The sequence below is a fragment of the Lates calcarifer genome, linkage group LG17, assembly GCF_001640805.2.
Source record: "Lates calcarifer isolate ASB-BC8 linkage group LG17, TLL_Latcal_v3, whole genome shotgun sequence".
Classification (NCBI taxonomy): Eukaryota; Metazoa; Chordata; class Actinopteri; family Centropomidae; genus Lates; species Lates calcarifer.
In genome coordinates this window covers 27010035-27034106 of record NC_066849.1, presented here as the reverse complement: position 1 = coordinate 27034106, position 24072 = coordinate 27010035, and the positions used below count along the sequence as shown (strand labels likewise).

General features: G+C 44.3%; 2 protein-coding genes across 55 annotated transcripts in view; both read left to right on the top strand.

Annotated features, from left to right (window-relative positions):
* The window catches only part of LOC108883302 (uncharacterized), a 49114-nt gene that overhangs the window by 11435 nt on the left and 13607 nt on the right, over positions 1-24072 (top strand). For 27 of the 50 annotated variants that reach the window (XM_051077033.1, XM_051077034.1, XM_051077032.1 and 24 more), the window contains 9 exons: positions 7577-7738; positions 9319-9423; positions 9814-10049; positions 10262-12101; positions 13039-13212; positions 15124-15297; positions 16620-16793; positions 17543-17716; positions 18542-18718. In XM_051077033.1, coding sequence (XP_050932990.1) covers positions 7577-7738; positions 9319-9423; positions 9814-10049; positions 10262-12101; positions 13039-13212; positions 15124-15297; positions 16620-16793; positions 17543-17716; positions 18542-18718 — 3216 coding nt within the window. The remainder of the gene's footprint in view (positions 1-7576; positions 7739-9318; positions 9424-9813; positions 10050-10261; positions 12102-13038; positions 13213-15123; positions 15298-16619; positions 16794-17542; positions 17717-18541; positions 18719-24072) is intronic. The other 23 variants (XM_051077035.1, XM_051077038.1, XM_051077039.1 and 20 more) reach the window with 16 other exon arrangements.
* Positions 544-23674, top strand: LOC108883357 (origin recognition complex subunit 1). 5 transcript variants are annotated; one of them, XR_007814866.1, is made up of 8 exons: positions 544-1259; positions 1400-1527; positions 1788-1960; positions 2150-2599; positions 2682-2829; positions 22524-22642; positions 23040-23125; positions 23620-23674. XR_007814866.1 is itself a non-coding variant. In XM_051077050.1 (5 exons), the coding sequence occupies exons 1-4, from the start codon at positions 1165-1167 to the stop codon at positions 2588-2590; spliced, it is 837 nt and encodes a 278-aa protein (XP_050933007.1). In that variant the 5' UTR covers positions 544-1164; the 3' UTR covers positions 2591-2599; positions 2682-3249. The 5 variants fall into 5 exon arrangements, 1 of the variants encoding a protein (XP_050933007.1); XR_007814868.1 differs by lacking the exons at positions 22524-22642; positions 23620-23674 and adding an exon at positions 3256-3374 and having other exon boundaries at positions 23040-23058; XR_007814867.1 differs by lacking the exons at positions 22524-22642; positions 23040-23125; positions 23620-23674 and adding exons at positions 3256-3374; positions 3772-3790.

Here is a 24072-nt window from a genome sequence, read left to right as displayed (position 1 = left end):
ATCTTCATCTGTCCATTATAATGGTGAGTCAACAAGTATCATGGATTTCATCACTAATCACTAATTAACTGCACTTTAAATAATGTTGTGTTCTCTGCCTTATATTTGACTCGTCTTTAGTTCTGGTGTTTTTACAGCAGAATAATAATTCATTTACATTTACTCACACTGTTCCTATGAAAAAAAGAAAAGATTGTTCCTCTGTTTTTTAGTATTTCTCCATTCATCCATCATCACAGTCAGAGGACACTGCAGAGAGGTTTTAGTGAGGAAATGACAGTGACAGTCATTGAAATGGTCTGCAGCTCTGTACTTCTGTCATCAACACTCTGCTTCTTTGTTCACTGACGTTGGATGTGACATGATGTTAAAAATAAAGTGTAGATTTCATATCTGAGCCTGACAGATTTGATTTGATCTCACAGTCAGAAACACTTTGTTTTAAACTTCAGCTGCTGAAAACGTTTCCAGGTTGTAGTTGAGATATTTCCTACAGTCACCTGAAGGCAGCACAGGGTCGGTATGAACCATGCATGTAGAGAGAAGCTGATCAGAGGTCAGTGCTGGTTTGAGTTCAGGAAAGAACAACACTGAATGTTTCTGTGCTGTAACATGAAAACATGGTTTCAGTCTTTTCACCTGAGTTTTGTTGCTCCAGGTTCAAAGTGTTGAAATGAAGCAGCTGCTGATTCAGATACCTGAGCTGTTGTGTTGTATCTTCCTGATCCAGGACAGACTGCTCACCTGGACTGTTTCATTCCTCCTGTATCACCTGTGTTATATATCAGCCTGATGTAGAAACTGTCTGTATCCACCCGGTAGAACATGTGTGTTAGAACAGCACAGTTATACAGTCAATATGGAGGATTTACTCTCAGAGATTTGACAGGAATCAACAGATATTAAGGAGGTATTTTCCCTCCGAAGCAGCAGGTGGCGCTAAAGTCTCCGACACGCTGGTGACGCGGCGGAAGTGACGTAATTTTCGCGGGAAATGCAGACGGCTTCTCTCGGTGTCCTCGGTGTCTCTGTAACGTCTTCGTCCTTCACGATCCTGGTTCTGAATCGAGGCAGATAAACGGCGCAGATCGGCTTCAGTCCGGGACCAGAGTCTGTGTTTCAGTGTTTCTTCTCCTGAGTTGAATCTGACAGAGAAGAAACAGGATGAAGTATTTCACCAGACTGAGAGTCAGGAGAGTCTACAAGTGGCGTGGAGAGCCTTTAAGTTTCAACAGGAAGTTAAAAACCTGTGAATACAGGTGAGGACGACTCTTCTGTCTCCACAGCTTTGACTGTTCATCACATTTCATGCTTTTATTTTGGACAAATCAACTTCTCTGCGCTTTTATTGTGACATGAATCAAAGCGGCGCTGAGTCATTTCTCGGTCTGTGTCTCAGCTCTCTGTCCATCAGTGTGGAGGGTCTCCCGAGGACCACCGTCATCTCCACCGGCCAACACATCCTCATCGAGGGGGAGGATGAAGACAACCCGTACGTGGCCAGAGTCATCCGGCTGTTCGGTGACGGTGAGTCCCGGAGGAGGAGCCGGAAGTAGCCGAGTTTGTGGAAGACTGCACCTGTACAGAGTGTGCAGTTAGCGGTTAAAATACTGCATCATTCCAGACCTTTATTCTCATCATATATGTGTGCAGACAGGGAAAGGTAGAGGAGAGAATAAAGACACAGTTTGAAGACAAAGCCTTCCCACTGGGATCAACTACAACCGTTGGTCATGATGAGTTCAGGTTCACGTCTCTCACGTGTCTTTCCTCCTGCTGTGTGTCAGAGAGCGGGAAGCAGAAGAAGGCGGTGGTTCAGTGGTTCGTCCGCGTGTCTGAAGTGCCTCCGAGCAAACTGAAGCTGCTGGGCAGAGAGCCTCACCCGCAGGAGATCTTCTACTATCAGGGTCGCAGCTGTGACGACGAGGTCAACGCCGAGTCCATCCTCAGACCTGTGCAGGTGATTGTTGGTCCTCTCGGGGTGCAGACGGATCTGACCGCACTCTGTCAAACTTCTACCACCCACACAGTAACATCTGTCTGAAACCAGGACTGTCCCTCTGCAGCTGTGGTCCTGGTTCAGGACAGAGCAGCTTTCTTGTGTTTTTGTCTGAACTGGCCCTTTAACTCCGTCTGTTTTCCCTCACAGGTGAGGCACCTGGACGGAGCGGCCCCGTTCCCGGACTCTGACGATAAAGACACTCTGTATGTGAAGCTGTCCTGGGACTCCAAGACCTTCAGGGTGGTGGACTCTGCCTCCGCTGAACCGGCTCCGGCTTCCTCCCCTCCTCCCCGTCCCAAACCCTCCCTCCCTCCCTCGCCCCCCTGCTCCCCGCCCGCGGCAGCTCCGGCGTCTCGCGGCCCCTCTCGGCGTGCCCTGCCCACGCCGGACCCCGCCATCCTGCGCAAAGCCTCCTCAGGGGAAGTGAGGTACAGCAGGGCCACGATGAGCGCGGGGAAGGTTGCTACCGCCGCCGAGGCCGAGTCCCTGCACTCTGCCACCAAACTGTCGGCCCTAAAATGTCTGAGCGCCAAGAGGAGGAACGCCTCGAACGCCTCGGCCAGACGCCCGGAGTCCGCAAGAAGCTAGAGCTGAGCAGTGAGTGTTTAAAAACACACAGGAGGTGTTTTCACTGATCCACAGTCGACTCAGGTGTGTGTTTGTTTCCTCGTCCCGTCAGGTCCAGAGAAGATGACCCGAGAGGACATCCTGAGCCAGCTGCTGGACCAGGAGCTGGAGTCGGGGAAGGAAGTCCTGTCTTCCAGAAGTGGAGAGAGCCTAGAGGAGTCACTGAAGAGATCCATGACAGATGAGTGAATAACACACCTGTACGTCACCACAGAGTGTTTTTGTTTCTCAAAATGTAGAAAATAGTCGACCTCATCCTTCAAGAGAAAAATCCACAAACATGCGCTATGAAGCAGAAACTTCACACTTTGTCTCTGAAAGTCGTCGTATCGTTGAGCGTTTCTTTTGGAAGAGAGACCAAGACCACAAATAACAAGATAACTCATCTAAAAAGCAGAATCACACACCGATTCAGAGAATCACAGCAGTATTTAAAATATCAGAAAGCAGGAATGAGGGACTGTGTGTTCTTTTACTTTGCTAAGAGGAAGAAGAAAAGGCTGTTTGGATGAAAGTCAGGTATAAATGCAGCCTCTGAACACTTGTTATTGTCTGTCTGTGACAGCTGGTTGTCTTGCAGCAGAATCCTCTCGTCGTGTGATGAATTCCTGTGTTTGTGTCCTCAGACAGGGAAGTCGGTCAGCAGCTCGTGTCCTGACGGTTGGACTCACTACAGGAGACGTTGTTACATCCTCAGCTCGTCTGTGGCCAGCTGGGCCAGCGCCGAGAGGACCTGCTCTCTGCTGTAAACACACACTTTCACTATTTATAACGACAAAATATCTTCTCATTCGTCTTTATCATGAAACTCTGTCTCAGCTGGGATGAAATCTGCCATCAGCTGCCACAAAGGCTCGTTTATGCTTCCTGTATGAAAATAGATGCATCCATCTCACACGGTGGAACTGTCACTGCCCACGTACATCCACTAGAGGGCAGCTCAGAGTCAAATGTTTTTTAATACTTGATCATTTTCAGATCTATAAGACATTAAATACACAAAATGTAAACTTCAAGTGGAGGACACAAAGAACAAGAAGAAGTAACAGGTGGTCTGTGAGACCTTTAAATATGTATAACACTGAGCATAAACAAGTTGTCTTTGTTTGAGTGTTTAACATTTCCTCTTCCCACTGTGTCAGCTTTAACAGCAGCCTGACCAGCGTGAAGTCCAGGAGAGACATGACCTGGCTGTGGAAGTTTGCCGGGAAGAAGCCATTTTGGATCGGTGAGTGAACGCTTTCATCAGTGACGGATTCAACGTGCAACAAAGATTCACAAGGTCCAGAACCGTTGTGTTCTGTGTTCAGTCCTGAAAACTCCCTGCAGGCTTTGTGCCATTCTTTGAAGTGTTATTACAGGCCTAATAAGTCTTGAATTTAATGTGGGGAACCTGCAGAAATCCTCATGGACCACAGTCCAGTTGACAGCAGTATCATTAATATTCTCTGATTGTTTCAGGTCCACTGATAAACTTGTCTTCTTTTTGTTTGCTTGCACCTTGGTAACATTTTCAGGACTTTTAAGGCTGCGATCGTGCTTCATCACCTGATACTGTGACTTTCATCAGGCTGAAACAAGTGATTTATGTAAAGTCCAGATACAGAAAAAAGAGATTTAGGATGAGAATACTAAATCATCCCCAGTGTCTGCTGAGTGTCCCGGTCAGGATCCGTCACTGTCCAGTTTCCAGGTAGCCCACTCCTCTTCCATGTTCCTCAGGTCTGTCTGGAGGTCCGGGTCGCTGGATGTGGGCTGACGGTCGGTCCGTGTCCTTCTCCAGACTGAGGGGGGCGCCGCAGGGTCGCGTCGGGTCTAACGACGGCTCGGACTGTGTGCTGGTCGAAAACCCCAGGAGCTGGATTTCCACGAGCTGCTCTGCCGAAACTCAACATACATTCATCTGTTCGTCGGCGGCCCACACTCACTGAGAGACGCGGCATATTTACCGCCATCAGCCCGTCATAACGACCCGTGTGAACTAAGTCATATTTAATGTTACGCAATGACGCTGCTCTGTACATTAGGTTTCATATGTTTGTCATAATAAAGATTGCTGCGCAAAACTAAATTCTTGACAGTTTCAATACGTCAGTTCTCAACATTGTCGGTATAAAAGTCAACAAATAACAGAATGTGTTCAAAACTGAACAAAAATAAACCATCACATCATCAAATGAATATGTAGTAGTCCTTCCATTAGCAGTAGAGCTCTAATCCTGGCTGGCATGTTCCCCACAAGCCTTTCATACTGTTGAGGGGGAATCTTGTCCCATTCTTCTTGAGTTACTGCTTTTAATTCTTCTACATTCTTTGGTTTATGCTTTGAAACAGACCTTTTGATAATCCACCACAGATTTTCAGTGGGTTCTGCTGGCCCTGGATGTGTGGTGAGGAGCATTATCTTGTTGAAACATCCAGTTTTGACCTCGATGGAACAGTGCACGTGCAGAAGGGAGCATGTGTCCAATGTGCCATCACAGACAGTGAGATGACCAACACCAGCAGCACTCATGCATCCCCAAACCATGATACTGCCTCCACCATGCCACCAAGCTCCACCTGTGTACCCTCACATTATCAGAAGGAGGACAAAGCCGGAAACTGGACTCATCTGACCACAGAATCTTCTTCCAGTTCCTGGCTGTCCAGTTCTTGTGTGCTTGGGCCCAACGACTCCAGGCTAACCTCTGTCTCTCATTGATCAGGGGCTTCTTGACAGCCTTGTAGGACCTTAAGCCATGATCTAAAAGTCGGCCACGTACAGTGCGGGTGGAACACTGGACACCAGTTTGGTTTGACGTCATTCGTCATTTGATGTCATTCAGTGGTTTTCCCTGCACATGCGGATCAGGATGTGGTCATTTCTTGCTGAGGAAACCCTTGGACGCCCAGATCTTGGTTTGTCTTCCAAGCTGTTGGTTCGTCTGTATTTCTGCAGAGTGTATCCAGCTGCTGAAGGTCTGGCGGCAGCTGTACCCTTCCTGGCTGAGAATCTGTATCTTCAGGTGTTTCCTGCGTTAGGTTCCTTGTTTTAGCCATTTTTGTCTCTGAAGAACTTTTTAAATGTGCTGGCTTTATATAGACACGAAGCACGGCCACAAAAATGGTGTCTTTTAATAAAAAGCACGACCTTCATTAGTGGATCACTGATGAAGCTCGTGACAAATGCTCATGCTGTTATTCTGCAACTTCTGCTACATCAAGTCATCTAGGAACTGTAAATTATACATGAAGGTCTTTTAAAGACCATAAACATTACATCTCCTCTGAGCAGCTGATCACCGCCTGGAAACAGAACGAGGTCCAGGTCCATGAGGTCCAGGTCCACCTCTGATCAAACAATAAAAGATAAGGAGGAAGAACTGAATGATATCATATAAAAACTGATCATCACAGCTGTCACTGTTAAAATGTTAGTTTTACAGCTTCAGGTTCACACACAAAGATAAACATGTACAGCTGAAAATATTTCTTTCAAAGATTGAAGTCTTCACCAACAGACTGTAAACACTCATTTTCAACTTCAGGTTATTTTCTAACATTAAAGCCTGACTGCAGCTACTTTGAACCACTGAAGCTGTTTATCACTTCATTCAGGATTTAACTGTCTACAACTGTGGCTGTAATAGGTTTGTGGTGTGGCCAGCAGAGGGCGACACAACACCACAGAGAACTTTGATGATGCTTTGCGATGAAACAAAGTTGGACAGAGTAAATTACACTGTTTGCATGATGAAACTAGTTTTATTCTTCTTTTATTACATGTTTCCTGTTTCCTCCACTCTTTCAGCAGAACCTGTGTGATGACTTTTATTTCACCAGTTCACAGCACTGACATGTCTGGATGGAAGAAAGTATAATAGAAGTGAAGGAAAGTTGAGCAACTGAAACTTCAAAAATAACAGTGTTAATGACTTTAGAGTCGCAGTGTTTCTGGGTTTATTCCAGCTGCTGATCAAATGAATCTGAGCTCATTTATGACCTGGATAATTAAAATCTAATGTAATCACCTTTAGATTTTTCTTTAGCTCAGAACCTGCAGAGCGACACGTGCACACTAACGTAAATACACACGACAGCGTAGGCTACGTAGACGTGGATCCTACGTCACGTTCAAACAACCACCTGGTGGATTGTAGGAGTATTTGCAGACCCGGAAAATAAACTTTCACCGGAAATCGAAGGCGTCGTCTCCGTGTTCGTAGCTAACAGCGCGCGGACAGTCAGAAAACTTCATCTGAAAGCTTCATAGTTTGAGCTGTGAGTGACTGTTGAACGTTGGGAGCGACTTTTCCAACCGTTTATTTCCGTTAGGAGCGGCTGAGCGTTACTGCGCTGATTTTAATGCAGAGGTCGAAGCTCGTCGAAGTTTAACGAAGTAAAATCGTGAGAAAAGTTGGTTTTCTGTGGGTCCAGCGCCGAGAAAGACAGGAGGGTGAAAGAGGATATAACGGAATCACAGGTTTGAACCGAACACAGAGAAAACAAGAGAAGAGGACGAAACAAACAGACTGAAAGTGAAAGTATGAAGTCAGTCCAGACGCCATTTTGACTCCACAGCAGAAATAAACAGGACGTGTGCAGGGTGAGTGATAATATCAGGTCTATAAATAATGATTGTTCACATTATTGATTCATCTGCTGAATGTTTGTGTTTAGACCGTCGTACTGTATTATAGATAAACCCCCAGTATAAAGTCACAGAGTCTCAGAGTCACATCTTCACATGTTGTTCCCTTTTTTATTTTCCTGGTTTCTTCGCTCTCACAGATAAATATGGAACATGTGATGTTTATGTGAAGTCTGAGCAGTTGTTGGGTTTAAACCACAGTCACAGTTTGTCTTTATGATGGATAGAAAATACTCATGGTTTTAATTCTACTAATGTCAAATAACTAAGATGGAGAAGTGACTGGGTTTATTAAACTGTGTGTGTGTCTCCAGTGTTACAGGTTTACCTCTCAGACCAGAGAAGATGAAGGATTTGGAGGAAGAGGAGGACAGAGCAGAGTCTCCAGGATCCAGCTGTCTGTCTATGAAGAGTGACTGGTCCAAAAATTTTAATCCTCCAGAGTTCAGTAATGAACCTGGACCCTCAGACACAAAGTAAGAGACCGTTTCTACTGTGAACTGACCTGAAGATGATTCAGTTTTCTAATGTTGTATTTAAACATGTTGGACAGTAGATGAACATTTAAACAAATGACTGGTTGCTCCTCCTGTAAATATGACATTTTCCTGTTGTGTCGTTGACTTTGGAACATTTAATCCAGATGGCCATGTTTGTTGGTAACAACAGTGTTGCTGTTGATCATGTTTGGTTACTTTTTACGTGAAACCTGTGGTGTCAGAGAGGCAACAGAAACTAAACATGAAGATTTGATGATGGATTCATCTGCTGCAGAGCTTAATGAATCTGAGTATTTTACCAACCTGCAACTGGATCCAAAATGAACCTGGGAAGTGGAACCCATCCCCAGGAGCAGGAAGTGTACATTTCTTTAAATACAATGCTGAATCTGACATATCTCCACTGACTGATCTCTACAGCAGGAAATATGAAGTCTCAGAATAACAGGTGTAAACTCTGACTCTGTCCTTTCAGACACAGAGAGAGAAAGAGAAGTTAAAAGATGCATCATATGTTACTGGAACACAAGACAACAGAGCAACATCTGCCATGTTTCACAGAACTTTACTTCCTGATCTACGTCACTGTAATATTAAGTGTTGATGTTCAGATAGACAAGTGAACATTAGGGATCGACCGATTATCGGCCTGGCTGATTATCGGCGCCGATATTCGGCATTTGACGCATATCGAGAGATCAATTTAAAACTGGGTTATTTTGACACTGATGAAGCTGTGCCTCTCTGTCCCGCCCACAGCTCCATCTGATTGGTTACACACAGAGCCATGGCAACAGCCAATCAGAGTGAAAGCTGTGCATGCACAGTGCTCACACACACTGAGCAACTCTGCTTTCTGCAGCTCAATCTGGTGCTGCTCAGTTGGGACTACTAATTGATTTGAGATTCACATTTCTGTGCAAATTTTATTTAACTTTGTTTTATTTACTTTATAAAACTTCAGGAAGCTATTTATTTATTTAATTAAAATTTCAGTTAACTTTATAAGAGATGCTGCTGACCCTGGGAGCTCCCTGCACTTTTTGTTAGAATTTAAAAAACAAAGATGTCTATTGTCTAAGATAAAAAAAATCTTTAACATGTTGTAAATCTGAAAAGCTGTTTAATAAACATAGGCTTAAAGGCATTTAAACAAAGTTGCTGGAGTTTGTATTATTCAAAATTTTGATGCCGGTTCTGTTCGAGGTTTCTGCCTCTTAAAGGAAGTTTTTCCTTGCCACGGTCGCCTAGTGCTGCTCATGGTGGATCTGTTGGGTTTCTCTCTGTAAATTTTATAAGATAAAGAGTACGGTCTAGACCTGCTCTATATGTACAGTGCCTCCAGATAACTTCTGTTGTGAATTGGCGCTATATAAATAAAATTTGATTCGATTTGATTTGATTTGATGATTTGATGCCAATATTTTCATTTTTACTGTAAATGAATATCAGCTCCAAATATCGGTTATCGGCCTTCTTGACTACTAATAATCAGTATCGGCCCTGAAAAAACCATATCGGTCTGTCACTAGTGAACATCACTACCTTTTCCACAGACGGAGAGCAGAGTCTCCAGGATCCAGCTGTCTGTCTATGAAGAGTGACTGGTCTAAAGATCATCCTCTAAACTTCAGTAAAGAACCTGGACCTTCAGACACAAAGTAAGAGACAGTTTCTACTGTGAACTGACCTGAAGATGATTCAGTGTTGAAATGTATTTCAGCATCAGTAGTAGTTGGTGTCCTGGGTGGATATTTACTGAGAGTTTCTGGCCCCACAGTCATACAGTATGTGCATTGATTTAGTAAAGAACTGCTCAGAGGTTTTGTGCAGGAAACACTGAAGAAGAGCAGCATTTCTGTGTTGTCAAATTAACTTTCTCTTGTTCAAGTGTGCAACGAATGGAGCAAGGAATGTGAATTTATACACACAGCTTTGTGATTTGTCTCTGCAATAATATAAAGAATATGGAGCTGAATTCAACCTGTGAGCTGTGGGTTTGTCTTCCACTGATGTAACATCTCATAATGAATGTGTTGATGTCTTCACAGAGAGAAGAAGAGGAGTGGTGTCTCTGTGGAGGAGCAGCTGTCCTGCTGTGATCTGTGTCAGGACGTCCTGAAGGATCCAGTCTCTACCAGCTGTGGACACTGGTTCTGCAGACAGTGCATCACCTCATACTGGGACCAGTCTGGTCCCTCAGGAGACTCCTCCTGTCCCCAGTGTGGACAAAGATCCAGAACAAGACCTGTACTGCAGACAGCCAGTCAGACCAGCACTGTACAAAGTAAGACTGAACATGTGTCTGCTGATGTCTTCATTTCTAAAAACAGGACTTGTTGTTTTCTACAGAGTCATTTGTTCTATCACACAGCTCTGACATTTAAGATGATTCTAAAGAGCACAACATGAAAAAGCTTTTCTCTGCTTGTTTTTCTGGAGCTGATGAAAAGAATCAGATTGTCTTTCTTTAGTCTGACATTGTTTGTTGTCTTTCAGCAGATAGTGGTCTGCAGGAGGTTTTAGATGAACATAAGATCAGTCTGAGGAGGAGATGTGAACGTGTGACTGAAGGAACTGATGGAACAGGAAGTAGAACCCTCCTCAACAGGATCTACACTGAGCTCTACATCACAGAGGGACAGAGTGAAGAGGTTAATACCCAACATGAGGTGAGGCAGCTGGAGACAGCTTCCAAGGAGAAGACCCTCTATGACACTCCAATCAGGTGCCAGGACATCTTTAAAGCCTTACCTGACCAACAGAGACACATCAGAGTGGTTCTGACCAACGGCGTCGCTGGTGTTGGAAAAACCTTCTCAGTGCAGAAGTTGACTCTGGACTGGGCAGAGGGCTTGGAAAACCAAGATGTCAGTCTGCTGGTTCTGCTTTCGTTCAGGGAGCTGAACCTGGTCAGAGATGAGCAGTACAGTCTTCTCACGCTGCTCCATGTTTTCCATCCAACATTACAGAAGGTCACAGCAGAGAAGCTGGCTGTCTGTAAAGTTCTGTTCATCTTTGACGGCCTGGATGAAAGCAGACTTTCACTGGATTTCAACAGGAAGGTTGTGTCTGACGTCACACAGAAGTCATCAGTCAACGAGCTGCTGACAAACCTCATCCAGGGGAATCTGCTTCCCTCGGCTCTGGTCTGGATAACTTCCAGACCTGCAGCGGCCAATCAGATCCCTCCTTCATGTGTTGACAGGGTAACAGAAGTACGAGGCTTCACTGACCCACAGAAGGAGGAGTACTTCAGGAGGAGATCCAGTGATGAAGAGCTGTCCAACAGAACCATCTCACACATCAAGACCTCCAGGAGCCTCCACATCATGTGTCAAATCCCAGTCTTCTGCTGGATCACTGCTACAGTTCTGGAGCACATGTTGACTACAGAGCAGAGAGGAGAGCTGCCCAAGACCCTGACTGACCTGTACTCACACTTCCTGCTGGTTCAGACAAAGAGGAAGAAGAACAAGTACCATGAGGGACATGAGACGAGTCCACAGGAGCTGATGGAGGCTGACAGGGAAGTTCTTCTGAAGCTGGGGAGGCTGGCGTTTGAACAACTGGAGAAAGGAAACATCATGTTCTACCAAGAAGACCTGGAGCAGTGTGGTCTTGATGTGACAGAGGCCTTGGTGTACTCAGGAGTTTGTACAGAGATCTTCAAAAGAGAGAGTGTGATCTTCCAGAAAACAGTCTACTGCTTTGTTCATCTGAGCGTTCAGGAGTTTCTGGCTGCAGTCTACATGTTCCACTGTTTCACCAACAGGAAGACACAGGTACTGAAGAAGTTCCTGGGGAAAGACAGAGACTCAAAACCAAAAACTTTTCTTGGGAAGATTTCTAAGATTTTTGGAAACAGTGGTCCATCTCTGGATGTCTTCCTGAGCAGAGCCATGGAGAAATCCCTTCAAAGTAAAAATGGCCACCTGGACCTGTTTGTTCGCTTCCTTCATGGCCTCTCTCTGGAGTCCAACCAGAGACTCTTAGGAGGTCTGCTGGGTCAGACAGAGAACAGTCCAGAAATCATCCAGAGAGCCATCAACAACCTGAAGAAGATGAACATGTCCAACACCTCTCCTGACAGAAGCATCAACATCTTCCACTGTCTGATGGAGATGAACGACCACTCAGTCCATCAGGAGATCCAAGAGTTCCTGAAGTCAGAGAACAGATCAAAGAAGAGTCTCTCTGAGATCCAGTGCTCAGCTCTGGCCTACATGCTGCAGATGTCAGAGGAGGTTCTGGATGAGTTGGACTTAAACAAGTACAACACATCAGAGGAGGGACGACTGAGACTGATCCCAGCTGTGAGGAACTGCAGAAAGGCTCGGTGAGTCCAGACATGATCATTACAATTATCAGTCAGTAGATTAGTAGTTTAGTTGTTCAGATCTACACAGTATTAAATTATTGTCTAATGTCTAACAGGATAAGATGATGAAGTGATGACATTTTCTATCCAAAAGCTCAAACAGCAGTCACTGTGGTAACAACAAACACTTCTGGGCTAATGGTTAATGCTAAAACATGATGGAACAAGTAGAGAAAAGTCATCAAATGAGTGAAGTGACTCAGTAATGTCATTTACCAACATTATCTATTTAAAGTTTGCTGACATTAACATTAGCCTCCATCAACTACTGGTCACACCAGACCAAGAGTGAAGATGAGCTTTATTGCTTCTTCAACTTTTCATTTGAAACAGTGAAGTTGTTGAAGTTTAATGGTAATAGTTGAAAGTCTTTCCATATATGATGTTAAATGAGACAGAAACTCTCAGGTGTTTTCTCTCTTGTTGCTGTAGAGGAGAATTCAGTCTTCTTATACACACCAAAGGTCAATGTCCTGTTCTTCTGATGACATGATGTGAAAACCATGCAGCAAACAGAGATTCTATTGAATTGTTCTCTGAGCTGAACTCATCAGAAATGTTCTGGAGTCAGTTTAAAAACAGTGGACAATCTACATGTTTTTCTAAACAAGATGGCTTCATTCTGACTCTGGGATCAAATCACATGATGGAAACATAAAGGTGACGTCATTTTCCCTCCCTTCATCTGCAAAACAAAGATTCCCATTAAAAGTCTGCAGGTCTGAGAGAGAGTGATGAGAGTTATTGTTTCATGTCAAACACAATAAGATGAGATGAGCTGAACCACAGATGTGAAGAGCAGATGTTGATCATGTTGTGTTGTCATATACACTGAGTGTGTTTTCATTTCAAACTGTCTGATTTTATTCTGATTTTATATTTTCTCTAATCACAGACTTTATAACTGTGGACTCTCAGAGATTCACTGTGAAGTCGTGGCCTCAGCTCTGAAGTCCAACCCCTCCCATCTGACAGAACTGAACCTGAGTGGAAACAACCTGGAGGATTCAGGAGTGAAGATACTGTCCTATGGACTGGAGAGTCCAAACTGTAGACTGGAGACTCTGAGGTCAGTTCACTGACTGGAGCTGTTTTTTCTCTATATTCAGTTCAAATCTTTAAAGTTTGAGTTTTTCATTGGTTGGTACATTTTAGTGATTTCTGTGTGAGGATTTAAAAATGAGCTGGTGAAGAGAAAAGACTCTCTGTTGTAATTAGTAGAAAAAGAAGAAGGTGAGACCAGTCACAGTGTTTGTGATTTAGAGCAGTAGAGAAGGTACAAGTTTGTTGAAACAAGAAAGTTGATGAAAATCAGATCTGCTCATTTGAACGTGACAAAAGCTGCATCTGTCTTCATCAAACAAATACTGCACCAAGCTAAAGTCACAGAGGTGATGATGATGAATGACACCATCAAATCTGAGTTTCTGAGCTTCACCTGGAGACATCACCAGGTGCTGAGGTGTCCAGCAGCAGGAAGCTCTCAGAGGTAAAGTCAGTGGATAAAAAAAGGAAACAAGATGGGATTTGACTTGTTTGAGAGGGTGAAGAACTCAGGAAGTGCATGATGCAGGACAGCTGAAGGCAGGGAGGGACTGACACATGAGAGTAGACTCAGGAAAACAGTCCATAGTTCCTCAGGAGATCACTCCCACTGATCTCAGAGCAGATGTTGTGTTGTGGACAGAAACACAGCAGGTTGTTGTGGAGCTGACAGGACCATGGGAGGACGCAGTAGAAATGTCCTATGAGAGGAAACAGCTCAGATATACAGAGCTGGCAGCAGAGGCAGAGGAGTGTGGTTGGAGACCTAAGGTCCAGTGGAGGTTGGCTGTAGGGCTTTGTTGGCAGATCAGTCCCTGTTACCTGAACTGGCTGTTAGAGAGCTGAGTCTAAAGCAGGCAGTGAAGAACATGGCTGACACTGCAGCCAGTTCCACTTCCAGGCTGTGGGTTAGAAGAAAGGTGAGACAGGCAGAGACAGGTAAGAGCAGAACCTGTAGTGTGAACTCATCAAGCTTTAAACACAAGTGTTTGACTTGTTGCTGCTAAAATGAAGAGGCTCAGCTGGTTTGTTTCGAGGATTACCAAGGTGAGTAAATATGGTGGCTCAGACAGTCTGCTTGTTAGCGTAGCACTCTGTTAGCATGCTAATTAGCCTCTTAATGATCTTAACAGGCTAGTTGTGTAAATGTGAGTGGATGCTTTGTTCCTTGCTAAGATGAGGCAGCTGAGGGTGATCACTGGGCTGTTGCTTGGTGGGTTGAGCAGGATCCTGCTGATGGTAGCAACATGCTGAGCAGCCTGACGTGGAGTTAGCTGCTTGTAGCTGGTTAGCATACTGGTGGCTGCTGATACTGGACTGAATTGAAGCTGTGGTGGAGGGTTGTGTTGAGAGTGTGGCTGGATCTGGGACACTGACACACTGTTGAGCCTTCTGGGTGTCATTGGTCCGACTCAGTGAAACAGCAGTTATTGAGAGGGTGCTCACCTGATGACCCTGTAGACTGACTGCACTCTCACACACACATACACTCACTGTAACACCATGTTACTGCAGAGGTCAGAGGTTAAAGGCCATGATTTATTCAAACCAACAGTGAGCTCTTTGAAACTTTTCCATGCTGCTTTGCAGACTTGGACCTAATGACACAAACCTGCTCAGCTACAAAACACAGGAAGAAGAAGGTGGTGTAAAAAACCAAAGAACAAACAGACTTTTAGTCCAACGTGTCTGATCTGATATTGATCCTCTAGTTAGAGACTGACTGAGGTCAGCAGCATGTTATGAATCTGTGTTGACATGAACAGGTGTCTGAATGTTGTGCTGACATTTGGATGATGTCTGTAGAAGGCTGACATTATGATGATCCACAATAACAGAAGGACAAAGTCACTCTACTCATTTTAGAGAAAAGATCATTGATTAGGACAGATCTGATTATCAATGATTTGATCTTCATCTTTTATTCTTTATTCAGGTTGAAGAACTGCAGGTTGTCAGAGATCAGCTGTTCTTCTCTGGTCTCAGCTCTGAAGTCCAACCCCTCCCATCTGAGACATCTGGACCTGAGTAACAATGACCTGCAGGATTCAGGAGTGAAGGAGCTGTGTGGTTTTCTGCAGAGTCCAGACTGTAGACTGGAGACTCTGGGGTCAGTTCACTGTCTGTTACTGTTGGAGATCTTCTGTCTTTAATCCACAACTGAAGCTCATTTATCTTCACACAGAACTTGAATCCATTCATTTAGAATGAATGACATGTTAAATAGAAATAAATCACTGCAGCACAGGATAACAAAGGAGACTCTGGAGCTGCAAAAGAATGATCCACACGCTGTTAAATATGTTTCATGATTATGAACATTTCAGTCAGTTTGACCTCTTCAGACATTTAACTACTTGTCTCCTCTCCTTTCTGCTCTGGCAGCAGAAACAGTCTAACATTACCTTTAAAAAATCTGCATCACATGTCCATGACATTTTATTCATCATCAGAAGAAATGGCATAAATAAAGTTTAGAGACTCATAAAGAAACTTAATAATAATTTCTGTCCTTATTTACCCTATGTTCTCAGTCTGATTTGAATAGCTGGAAATTATTTCTAACATTTCTTTTCTGTTCTAGTCATGTGATCATATTATTTACACCTCGTCCTATGAGTTTGGGACATTGCTATTACCAAATTTACCTGCAGATTTAAGCATTTCTTCCCATATTGTATTAAGTACTTTACTCATGGTTCTGATAATGTTACTTATAATTAACAACTCTGCATCTTGGAACATGAACATGCTCATTGCTGGATCAAGAAACCCTGGGTTGACTTAACAAGTTGAAAACCACCATGGTATGACTGCTGAGTGACACTGTGGTTGTTAGGTTGAAGAAAATCAGATAACGAAAAGATATCCTGGGTATGTTGAACTTGCTTGTAGTACATGCTTCAGGAACAGAAGGGGAACGGATGCCAAAATAAAAAAAAACAGAAACCAGCAAAAGCAAAAAAAAAAGAAGCAAAATTCAAACAGGAACAAAAAACACTAGAAATACTAGATAAACAACTTCAAACCAAAAACCCAGAAACCAAAATCATTTTGAGGGTGGTTCCTGACAGGTTGTTCCACAGTCAGTTGTCCTGATCTCACACTGAGAATTATTCCTTCAGGTTCAGTTCATTTCAGTCAGTTGTCATGAATAATGTCTGTTCACTTCAATCAAACCTTCACAACTCACACACTGGTATTTCTCCCAGTCAGAGGACTCATGTTTTCTAAATACACTGTAGAAAATGTCCAGTGGTCGTTGGTCAAAGACAATTTTTATCACAACAACAGACAGATCTATTATTATTAATACAAATGATGATAATCATATTATTATTAATATTGTTGTTGTTACTATTATTATTATTCATTGATCAGGACAGATCTGATTATCAATGATTTGATCTTCATCTTTTATTCTTTATTCAGGTTGAGGGGCTGCTGGTTGTCAGAGATCAGCTGTTCTTCTCTGGTCTCAGCTCTGAAGTCCAACCCCTCCCATCTGAGAGATCTGGACCTGAGCTTCAACAAGCTGCAGGATTCAGGAGTGAAGGATCTGTGTGGTTTTCTGCAGAGTCCAGACTGTAGACTGGAGACTCTGGGGTCAGTTCACTGTCTGTTACTGTTGGAGATCTTCTATCTTTAATCCACAACTGAACCTCATTTATCTTCACACAGAACTTGAATCCATTCATTTAGAATGAATGACATGTTAAATAGTGGTTGTTCCATATTGTCAGTTGTTCTGATCTCACACTGAGAATTATTCCTTCAGGTTCAGTTCATTTCAGTCAGTTGTCATCAATAATGTCTGTTCACTTCAATCAAACCTTCACAACTCACACACTGGTATTTCTCCCAGTCAGAGGACTCATGTTTTCTAAATACACTGTAGAAAATGTCCAGTGGTCGTTGGTCAAAGACAATTTTTATCACAACAACAGACAGAAGATCCTCACAGCTGATATTTGGACAATGTTAGATTTTTCAGTTGATTTCAGTGACCTGTCAGGATGAATGTCTGTTTGATCAAATTGTGTGTGTGTGTGTTTTAATCTTTAACACAAGTGTGAAAATTGTTGTATTTTTTCATCCAGTTGAATTTACTTGTTAAATGTGTGAAGGAGGAAAAGTTTAAAGGAGCTCACTGTTGGTTTGACATGTTTCACTCCATTAACTGACAATCTGGTTTTGTAAAGTTCCTCAGGTGATTTGAAAGATATTATTATTATTATTATTATTATTATTATTATTATTATTATTATTATTATTATTATTATCATACAAAGATCATTGATTAGGACAGATCTGATTATCAATGATTTGATCTTCATCTTTTATTCTTTATTCAGGTTGATGAACTGCAGGTTGTCAGAGATCAGCTGTTCTTCTCTGGTCTCAGCTCTGAAGTCCAACCCCTCCCATCTGAGAGAACTGGACCTGAGTCTCAACTACCTGCAGGATTCAGGAGTGAAGGAGCTGTGTGGTTTTCTGCAGAGTCCAGACTGTAGACTGGAGACTCTGAGGTCAGACTCCATATTTTATTTCTGTGCTGAGATGAATCTGATGTGAAAGTTGTGTTGACTCTAACCTGCAGACATCCGGCTCATATTATACTGATCCACACTGAGGATCTTAATGGTAAAGTCAGTTTTCTTCTTCTGTGGTTTAGTCCAGTGACTGTTTCTCTTCAAATTTCACCTCATGAGTTTTTAAATAACAACAAAAACACATTGAATCTGTCCGACAATAACAAATCTATAATCAGTAGCTGATGGTTCCAACACTTTTCTAAGGCTCTGTAATGTTTGTACTGACTGAAATATTCAGAATAACAAGTTCTGTTTCTGTTTGTTTCAACACTGTAAAGAAGTTTTAGCAGGTTAAATATCTGAACTCAGTTCAGCAGGTTTTTTTGTCTGTCGTTCCATAAACCAGTTGATTTGATATATATTTCTATAAATGTGTTGACATTTCTCCAAAGTTCAGTCTGACATGTTTGTTCTCTTTGAAAACTTGAGGATCTTTAGTTGAATCTCAGATAAATGTGTCTGCACAGCCTGAGTTTGTATAGATGGAGCCTGTGGTGGAGCTGCAGAGTTTAAGAGCTGAAGTCACTACGTCTTTATTGAAACAGCAGCATGTTGTCATTAATATTAATGAGAGCTGTTTTTCCCTTTGTGTCTCTGACTGTTTTTAACCTGCATCCTGTTGGTTCAGGTGTTTGGAGTTTCCAGTTTCTAAACTTGTTCATTCTAAACCTTCTTCAGCTCTGAACAGATGATGAAACACTGAATGGTTTCAAGCAGGAACTTTGTCTCCTAAACTCACATCTTTTATTCTTTATTCAGGTTGAGGGGCTGCAGGTTGTCAGACATCAGCTGTTCTTCTCTGGTCTCAGCTCTGAAGTCCAACCCCTCCCATCTGAGAGATCTGGACCTGAGTGACAACAACAAGCTGCAGGATTCAGGAGTGAAGGAGCTGTGTGGTTTTCTGCAGAGTCCAGACTGTAGACTGGAGACTCTGAGGTCAGTAGTTGGAGTCAGTCCATGCTGCTTCCATCAGTATTGTCCTAAACACAGTTAGTATCAGAGCAAAGATCCAGTGTTTCCTGTAAAGCTGGGACCTTCTCAGTGGCTGCTTTCCTCAGTGAAGCTGTGAGAGGAGAATGGTGACAGGCTTCAGGATTGGACAGAAAGACAGAGAGACAGAGAACAGTCAGCCAATCAGATCAGCCAGAAGCTGATGAAGAGTCTCTGTAAACACTGATTGACCTCCTCTCTGCTCTGTCTCTCTCTCTCTGCAGCTGGAAGTGAGGATGAGCTGTGTCCTGATGATCCAGATGTTGAAGCAGCAGCAGCAGCAGCTTGTGTGTAGAGAGGCTCTGACTGGACCATGTTACTGGGAGGTAGAGTGGAGAGGAGAGCTTCATCCAGCAGTGACTGACAGAGGAATCAGAAGAAGTGGAGATGACTCTCAGTGCTGCAGTCTGAACTGATCTGAGAACAGCTCCACTGTCAGACACAGAGTCCAGTCCACCATCATCCCTGTGTGTTCCTCTGGATCTGACAGAGCAGCATCAGTGTGTCTGGACTTCAACTTGATAACGTTGAGCTGAAGTTAATCTGAGGCTTCAGCAGTGTTACACAAATCAAGTCATTCTCTTCCACAGTTTTTCTCTTTGACTCGTCTTTAGTTCTGGTGTTTTTACAGCAGAATAATAATTCATTTACATTTACTCACACTGTTCCTATGAAAAAAAGAAAAGATTGTTCCTCTGTTTTTTAGTATTTCTCCATTCATCCATCATCACAGTCAGAGGACACTGCAGAGAGGTTTTAGTGAGGAAATGACAGTGACACAGTCATTGAAATGGTCTGCAGCTCTGTACTTCTGTCATCAACACTCTGCTTCTTTGTTCACTGACGTTGGATGTGACATGATGTTAAAAATAAAGTGTAGATTTCATATCTGAGCCTGACAGATTTGATTTGATCTCACAGTCAGAAACACTTTGTTTTAAACTTCAGCTGCTGAAAACGTTTCCAGGTTGTAGTTGAGATATTTCCTACAGTCACCTGAAGGCAGCACAGGGTCAGTATGAACCATGCATGTAGAGAGAAGCTGATCAGAGGTCAGTGCTGGTTTGAGTTCAGGAAAGAACAACACTGAATGTTTCTGTGCTGTAACATGAAAACATGGTTTCAGTCTTTTCACCTGAGTTTTGTTGCTCCAGGTTCAAAGTGTTGAAATGAAGCAGCTGCTGATTCAGATACCTGAGCTGTTGTGTTGTATCTTCCTGATCCAGGACAGACTGCTCACCTGGACTGTTTCATTCCTCCTGTATCACCTGTGTTATATATCAGCCTGATGTAGAAACTGTCTGTATCCACCCGGTAGAACATGTGTGTTAGAACAGCACAGTTATACAGTCAATATGGAGGATTTACTCTCAGAGATTTGACAGGAATCAACAGATATTCAGGAGGTATTTTCCCTCCGAAGCAGCAGGTGGCGCTAAAGTCTCCGACACGCTGGTGACGCGGCGGAAGTGACGTAATTTTCGCGGGAAATGCAGACGGTTTCTCTCGGTGTCCTCGGTGTCTCTGTAACGTCTTCGTCCTTCACGATCCTGGTTCTGAATCGAGGCAGATAAACGGCGCAGATCGGCTTCAGTCCGGGACCAGAGTCTGTGTTTCAGTGTTTCTTCTCCTGAGTTGAATCTGACAGAGAAGAAACAGGATGAAGTATTTCACCAGACTGAGAGTCAGGAGAGTCTACAAGTGGCGTGGAGAGCCTTTAAGTTTCAACAGGAAGTTAAAAACCTGTGAATACAGGTGAGGACGACTCTTCTGTCTCCACAGCTTTGACTGTTCATCACATTTCATGCTTTTATTTTGGACAAATCAACTTCTCTGCGCTTTTATTGTGACATGAATCAAAGCGGCGCTGAGTCATTTCTCGGTCTGTGTCTCAGCTCTCTGTCCATCAGTGTGGAGGGTCTCCCGAGGACCACCGTCATCTCCACCGGCCAACACATCCTCATCGAGGGGGAGGATGAAGACAACCCGTACGTGGCCAGAGTCATCCGGCTGTTCGGTGACGGTGAGTCCCGGAGGAGGAGCCGGAAGTAGCCGAGTTTGTGGAAGACTGCACCTGTACAGAGTGTGCAGTTAGCGGTTAAAATACTGCATCATTCCAGACCTTTATTCTCATCATATATGTGTGCAGACAGGGAAAGGTAGAGGAGAGAATAAAGACACAGTTTGAAGACAAAGCCTTCCCACTGGGATCAACTACAACCGTTGGTCATGATGAGTTCAGGTTCACGTCTCTCACGTGTCTTTCCTCCTGCTGTGTGTCAGAGAGCGGGAAGCAGAAGAAGGCGGTGGTTCAGTGGTTCGTCCGCGTGTCTGAAGTGCCTCCGAGCAAACTGAAGCTGCTGGGCAGAGAGCCTCACCCGCAGGAGATCTTCTACTATCAGGGTCGCAGCTGTGACGACGAGGTCAACGCCGAGTCCATCCTCAGACCTGTGCAGGTGATTGTTGGTCCTCTCGGGGTGCAGACGGATCTGACCGCACTCTGTCAAACTTCTACCACCCACACAGTAACATCTGTCTGAAACCAGGACTGTCCCTCTGCAGCTGTGGTCCTGGTTCAGGACAGAGCAGCTTTCTTGTGTTTTTGTCTGAACTGGCCCTTTAACTCCGTCTGTTTTCGCTCACAGGTGAGGCACCTGGACGGAGCGGCCGCGTTCCCGGACTCTGACGATAAAGACACTCTGTATGTGAAGCTGTCCTGGGACTCCAAGACCTTCAGGGTGGTGGACTCTGCCTCCGCTGAACCGGCTCCGGCTTCCTCCCCTCCTCCCCGTCCCAAACCCTCCCTCCCTCCCTCGCCCCCCTGCTCCCCGCCCGCGGCAGCTCCGGCGTCTCGCGGCCCCTCTCGGCGCGCCCTGCCCACGCCGGACCCCGCCATCCTGCGCAAAGCCTCCTCAGGGGACGTGAGGTACAGCAGGGCCACGATGAGCGCGGGGAAGGTTGCTACCGCCGCCGAGGCCGAGTCCCTGCACTCTGCCACCAAACTGTCGGCCCTAAAATGTCTGAGCGCCAAGAGGAGGAACGCCTCGAACGCCTCGGCCAGACGCCCGGAGTCCGCAAGAAGCTGGAGCTGAGCAGTGAGTGTTTAAAAACACACAGGAGGTGTTTTCACTGATCCACAGTCGACTCAGGTGTGTGTTTGTTTCCTCGTCCCGTCAGGTCCAGAGAAGATGACCCGAGAGGACATCCTGAGCCAGCTGCTGGACCAGGAGCTGGAGTCGGGGAAGGAAGTCCTGTCTTCCAGAAGTGGAGAGAGCCTAGAGGAGTCACTGAAGAGATCCATGACAGATGAGTGAATAACACACCTGTACGTCACCACAGAGTGTTTTTGTTTCTCAAAATGTAGAAAATAGTCGACCTCATCCTTCAAGAGAAAAATCCACAAACATGCGCTATGAAGCAGAAACTTCACACTTTGTCTCTGAAAGTCGTCGTATCGTTGAGCGTTTCTTTTGGAAGAGAGACCAAGACCACAAATAACAAGATAACTCATCTAAAAAGCAGAATCACACACCGATTCAGAGAATCACAGCAGTATTTAAAATATCAGAAAGCAGGAATGAGGGACTGTGTGTTCTTTTACTTTGCTAAGAGGAAGAAGAAAAGGCTGTTTGGATGAAAGTCAGGTATAAATGCAGCCTCTGAACACTTGTTATTGTCTGTCTGTGACAGCTGGTTGTCTTGCAGCAGAATCCTCTCGTCGTGTGATGAATTCCTGTGTTTGTGTCCTCAGACAGGGAAGTCGGTCAGCAGCTCGTGTCCTGACGGTTGGACTCACTACAGGAGACGTTGTTACATCCTCAGCTCGTCTGTGGCCAGCTGGGCCAGCGCCGAGAGGACCTGCTCTCTGCTGTAAACACACACTTTCACTATTTATAACGACAAAATATCTTCTCATTCGTCTTTATCATGAAACTCTGTCTCAGCTGGGATGAAATCTGCCATCAGCTGCCACAAAGGCTCGTTTATGCTTCCTGTATGAAAATAGATGCATCCATCTCACACGGTGGAACTGTCACTGCCCACGTACATCCACTAGAGGGCAGCTCAGAGTCAAATGTTTTTTAATACTTGATCATTTTCAGATCTATAAGACATTAAATACACAAAATGTAAACTTCAAGTGGAGGACACAAAGAACAAGAAGAAGTAACAGGTGGTCTGTGAGGCCTTTAAATATGTATAACACTGAGCATAAACAAGTTGTCTTTGTTTGAGTGTTTAACATTTCCTCTTCCCACTGTGTCAGCTTTAACAGCAGCCTGACCAGTGTGAAGTCCAGGAGAGACATGACCTGGCTGTGGAAGTTTGCCGGGAAGAAGCCATTTTGGATCGGTGAGTGAACGCTTTCATCAGTGACGGATTCAACGTGCAACAAAGATTCACAAGGTCCAGAACCGTTGTGTTCTGTGTTCAGTCCTGAAAACTCCCTGCAGGCTTTGTGCCATTCTTTGAAGTGTTATTACAGGCCTAATAAGTCTTGAATTTAATGTGGGGAACCTGCAGAAATCCTCATGGACCACAGTCCAGTTGACAGCAGTATCATTAATATTCTCTGATTGTTTCAGGTCCACTGATAAACTTGTCTTCTTTTTGTTTGCTTGCACCTTGGTAACATTTTCAGGACTTTTAAGGCTGCGATCGTGCTTCATCACCTGATACTGTGACTTTCATCAGGCTGAAACAAGTGATTTATGTAAAGTCCAGATACAGAAAAAAGAGATTTAGGATGAGAATACTAAATCATCCCCAGTGTCTGCTGAGTGTCCCGGTCAGGATCCGTCACTGTCCAGTTTCCAGGTAGCCCACTCCTCTTCCATGTTCCTCAGGTCTGTCTGGAGGTCCGGGTCGCTGGATGTGGGCTGACGGTCGGTCCGTGTCCTTCTCCAGACTGAGGGGGGCGCCGCAGGGTCGCGTCGGGTCTAACGACGGCTCGGACTGCGTGCTGGTCGAAAACCCCAGGAGCTGGATTTCCACGAGCTGCTCCGCCGAAACTCAACATACATTCATCTGTTCGTCGGCGGCCCACACTCACTGAGAGACGCGGCATATTTACCGCCATCAGCCCGTCATAACGACCCGTGTGAACTAAGTCATATTTAATGTTACGCAATGACGCTGCTCTGTACATTAGGTTTCATATGTTTGTCATAATAAAGATTGCTGTGCAAAACTAAATTCTTGACAGTTTCAATACGTCAGTTCTCAACATTGTTGGTATAAAAGTCAACAAATAACAGAATGTGTTCAAAACTGAACAAAAATAAACCATCACATCATCA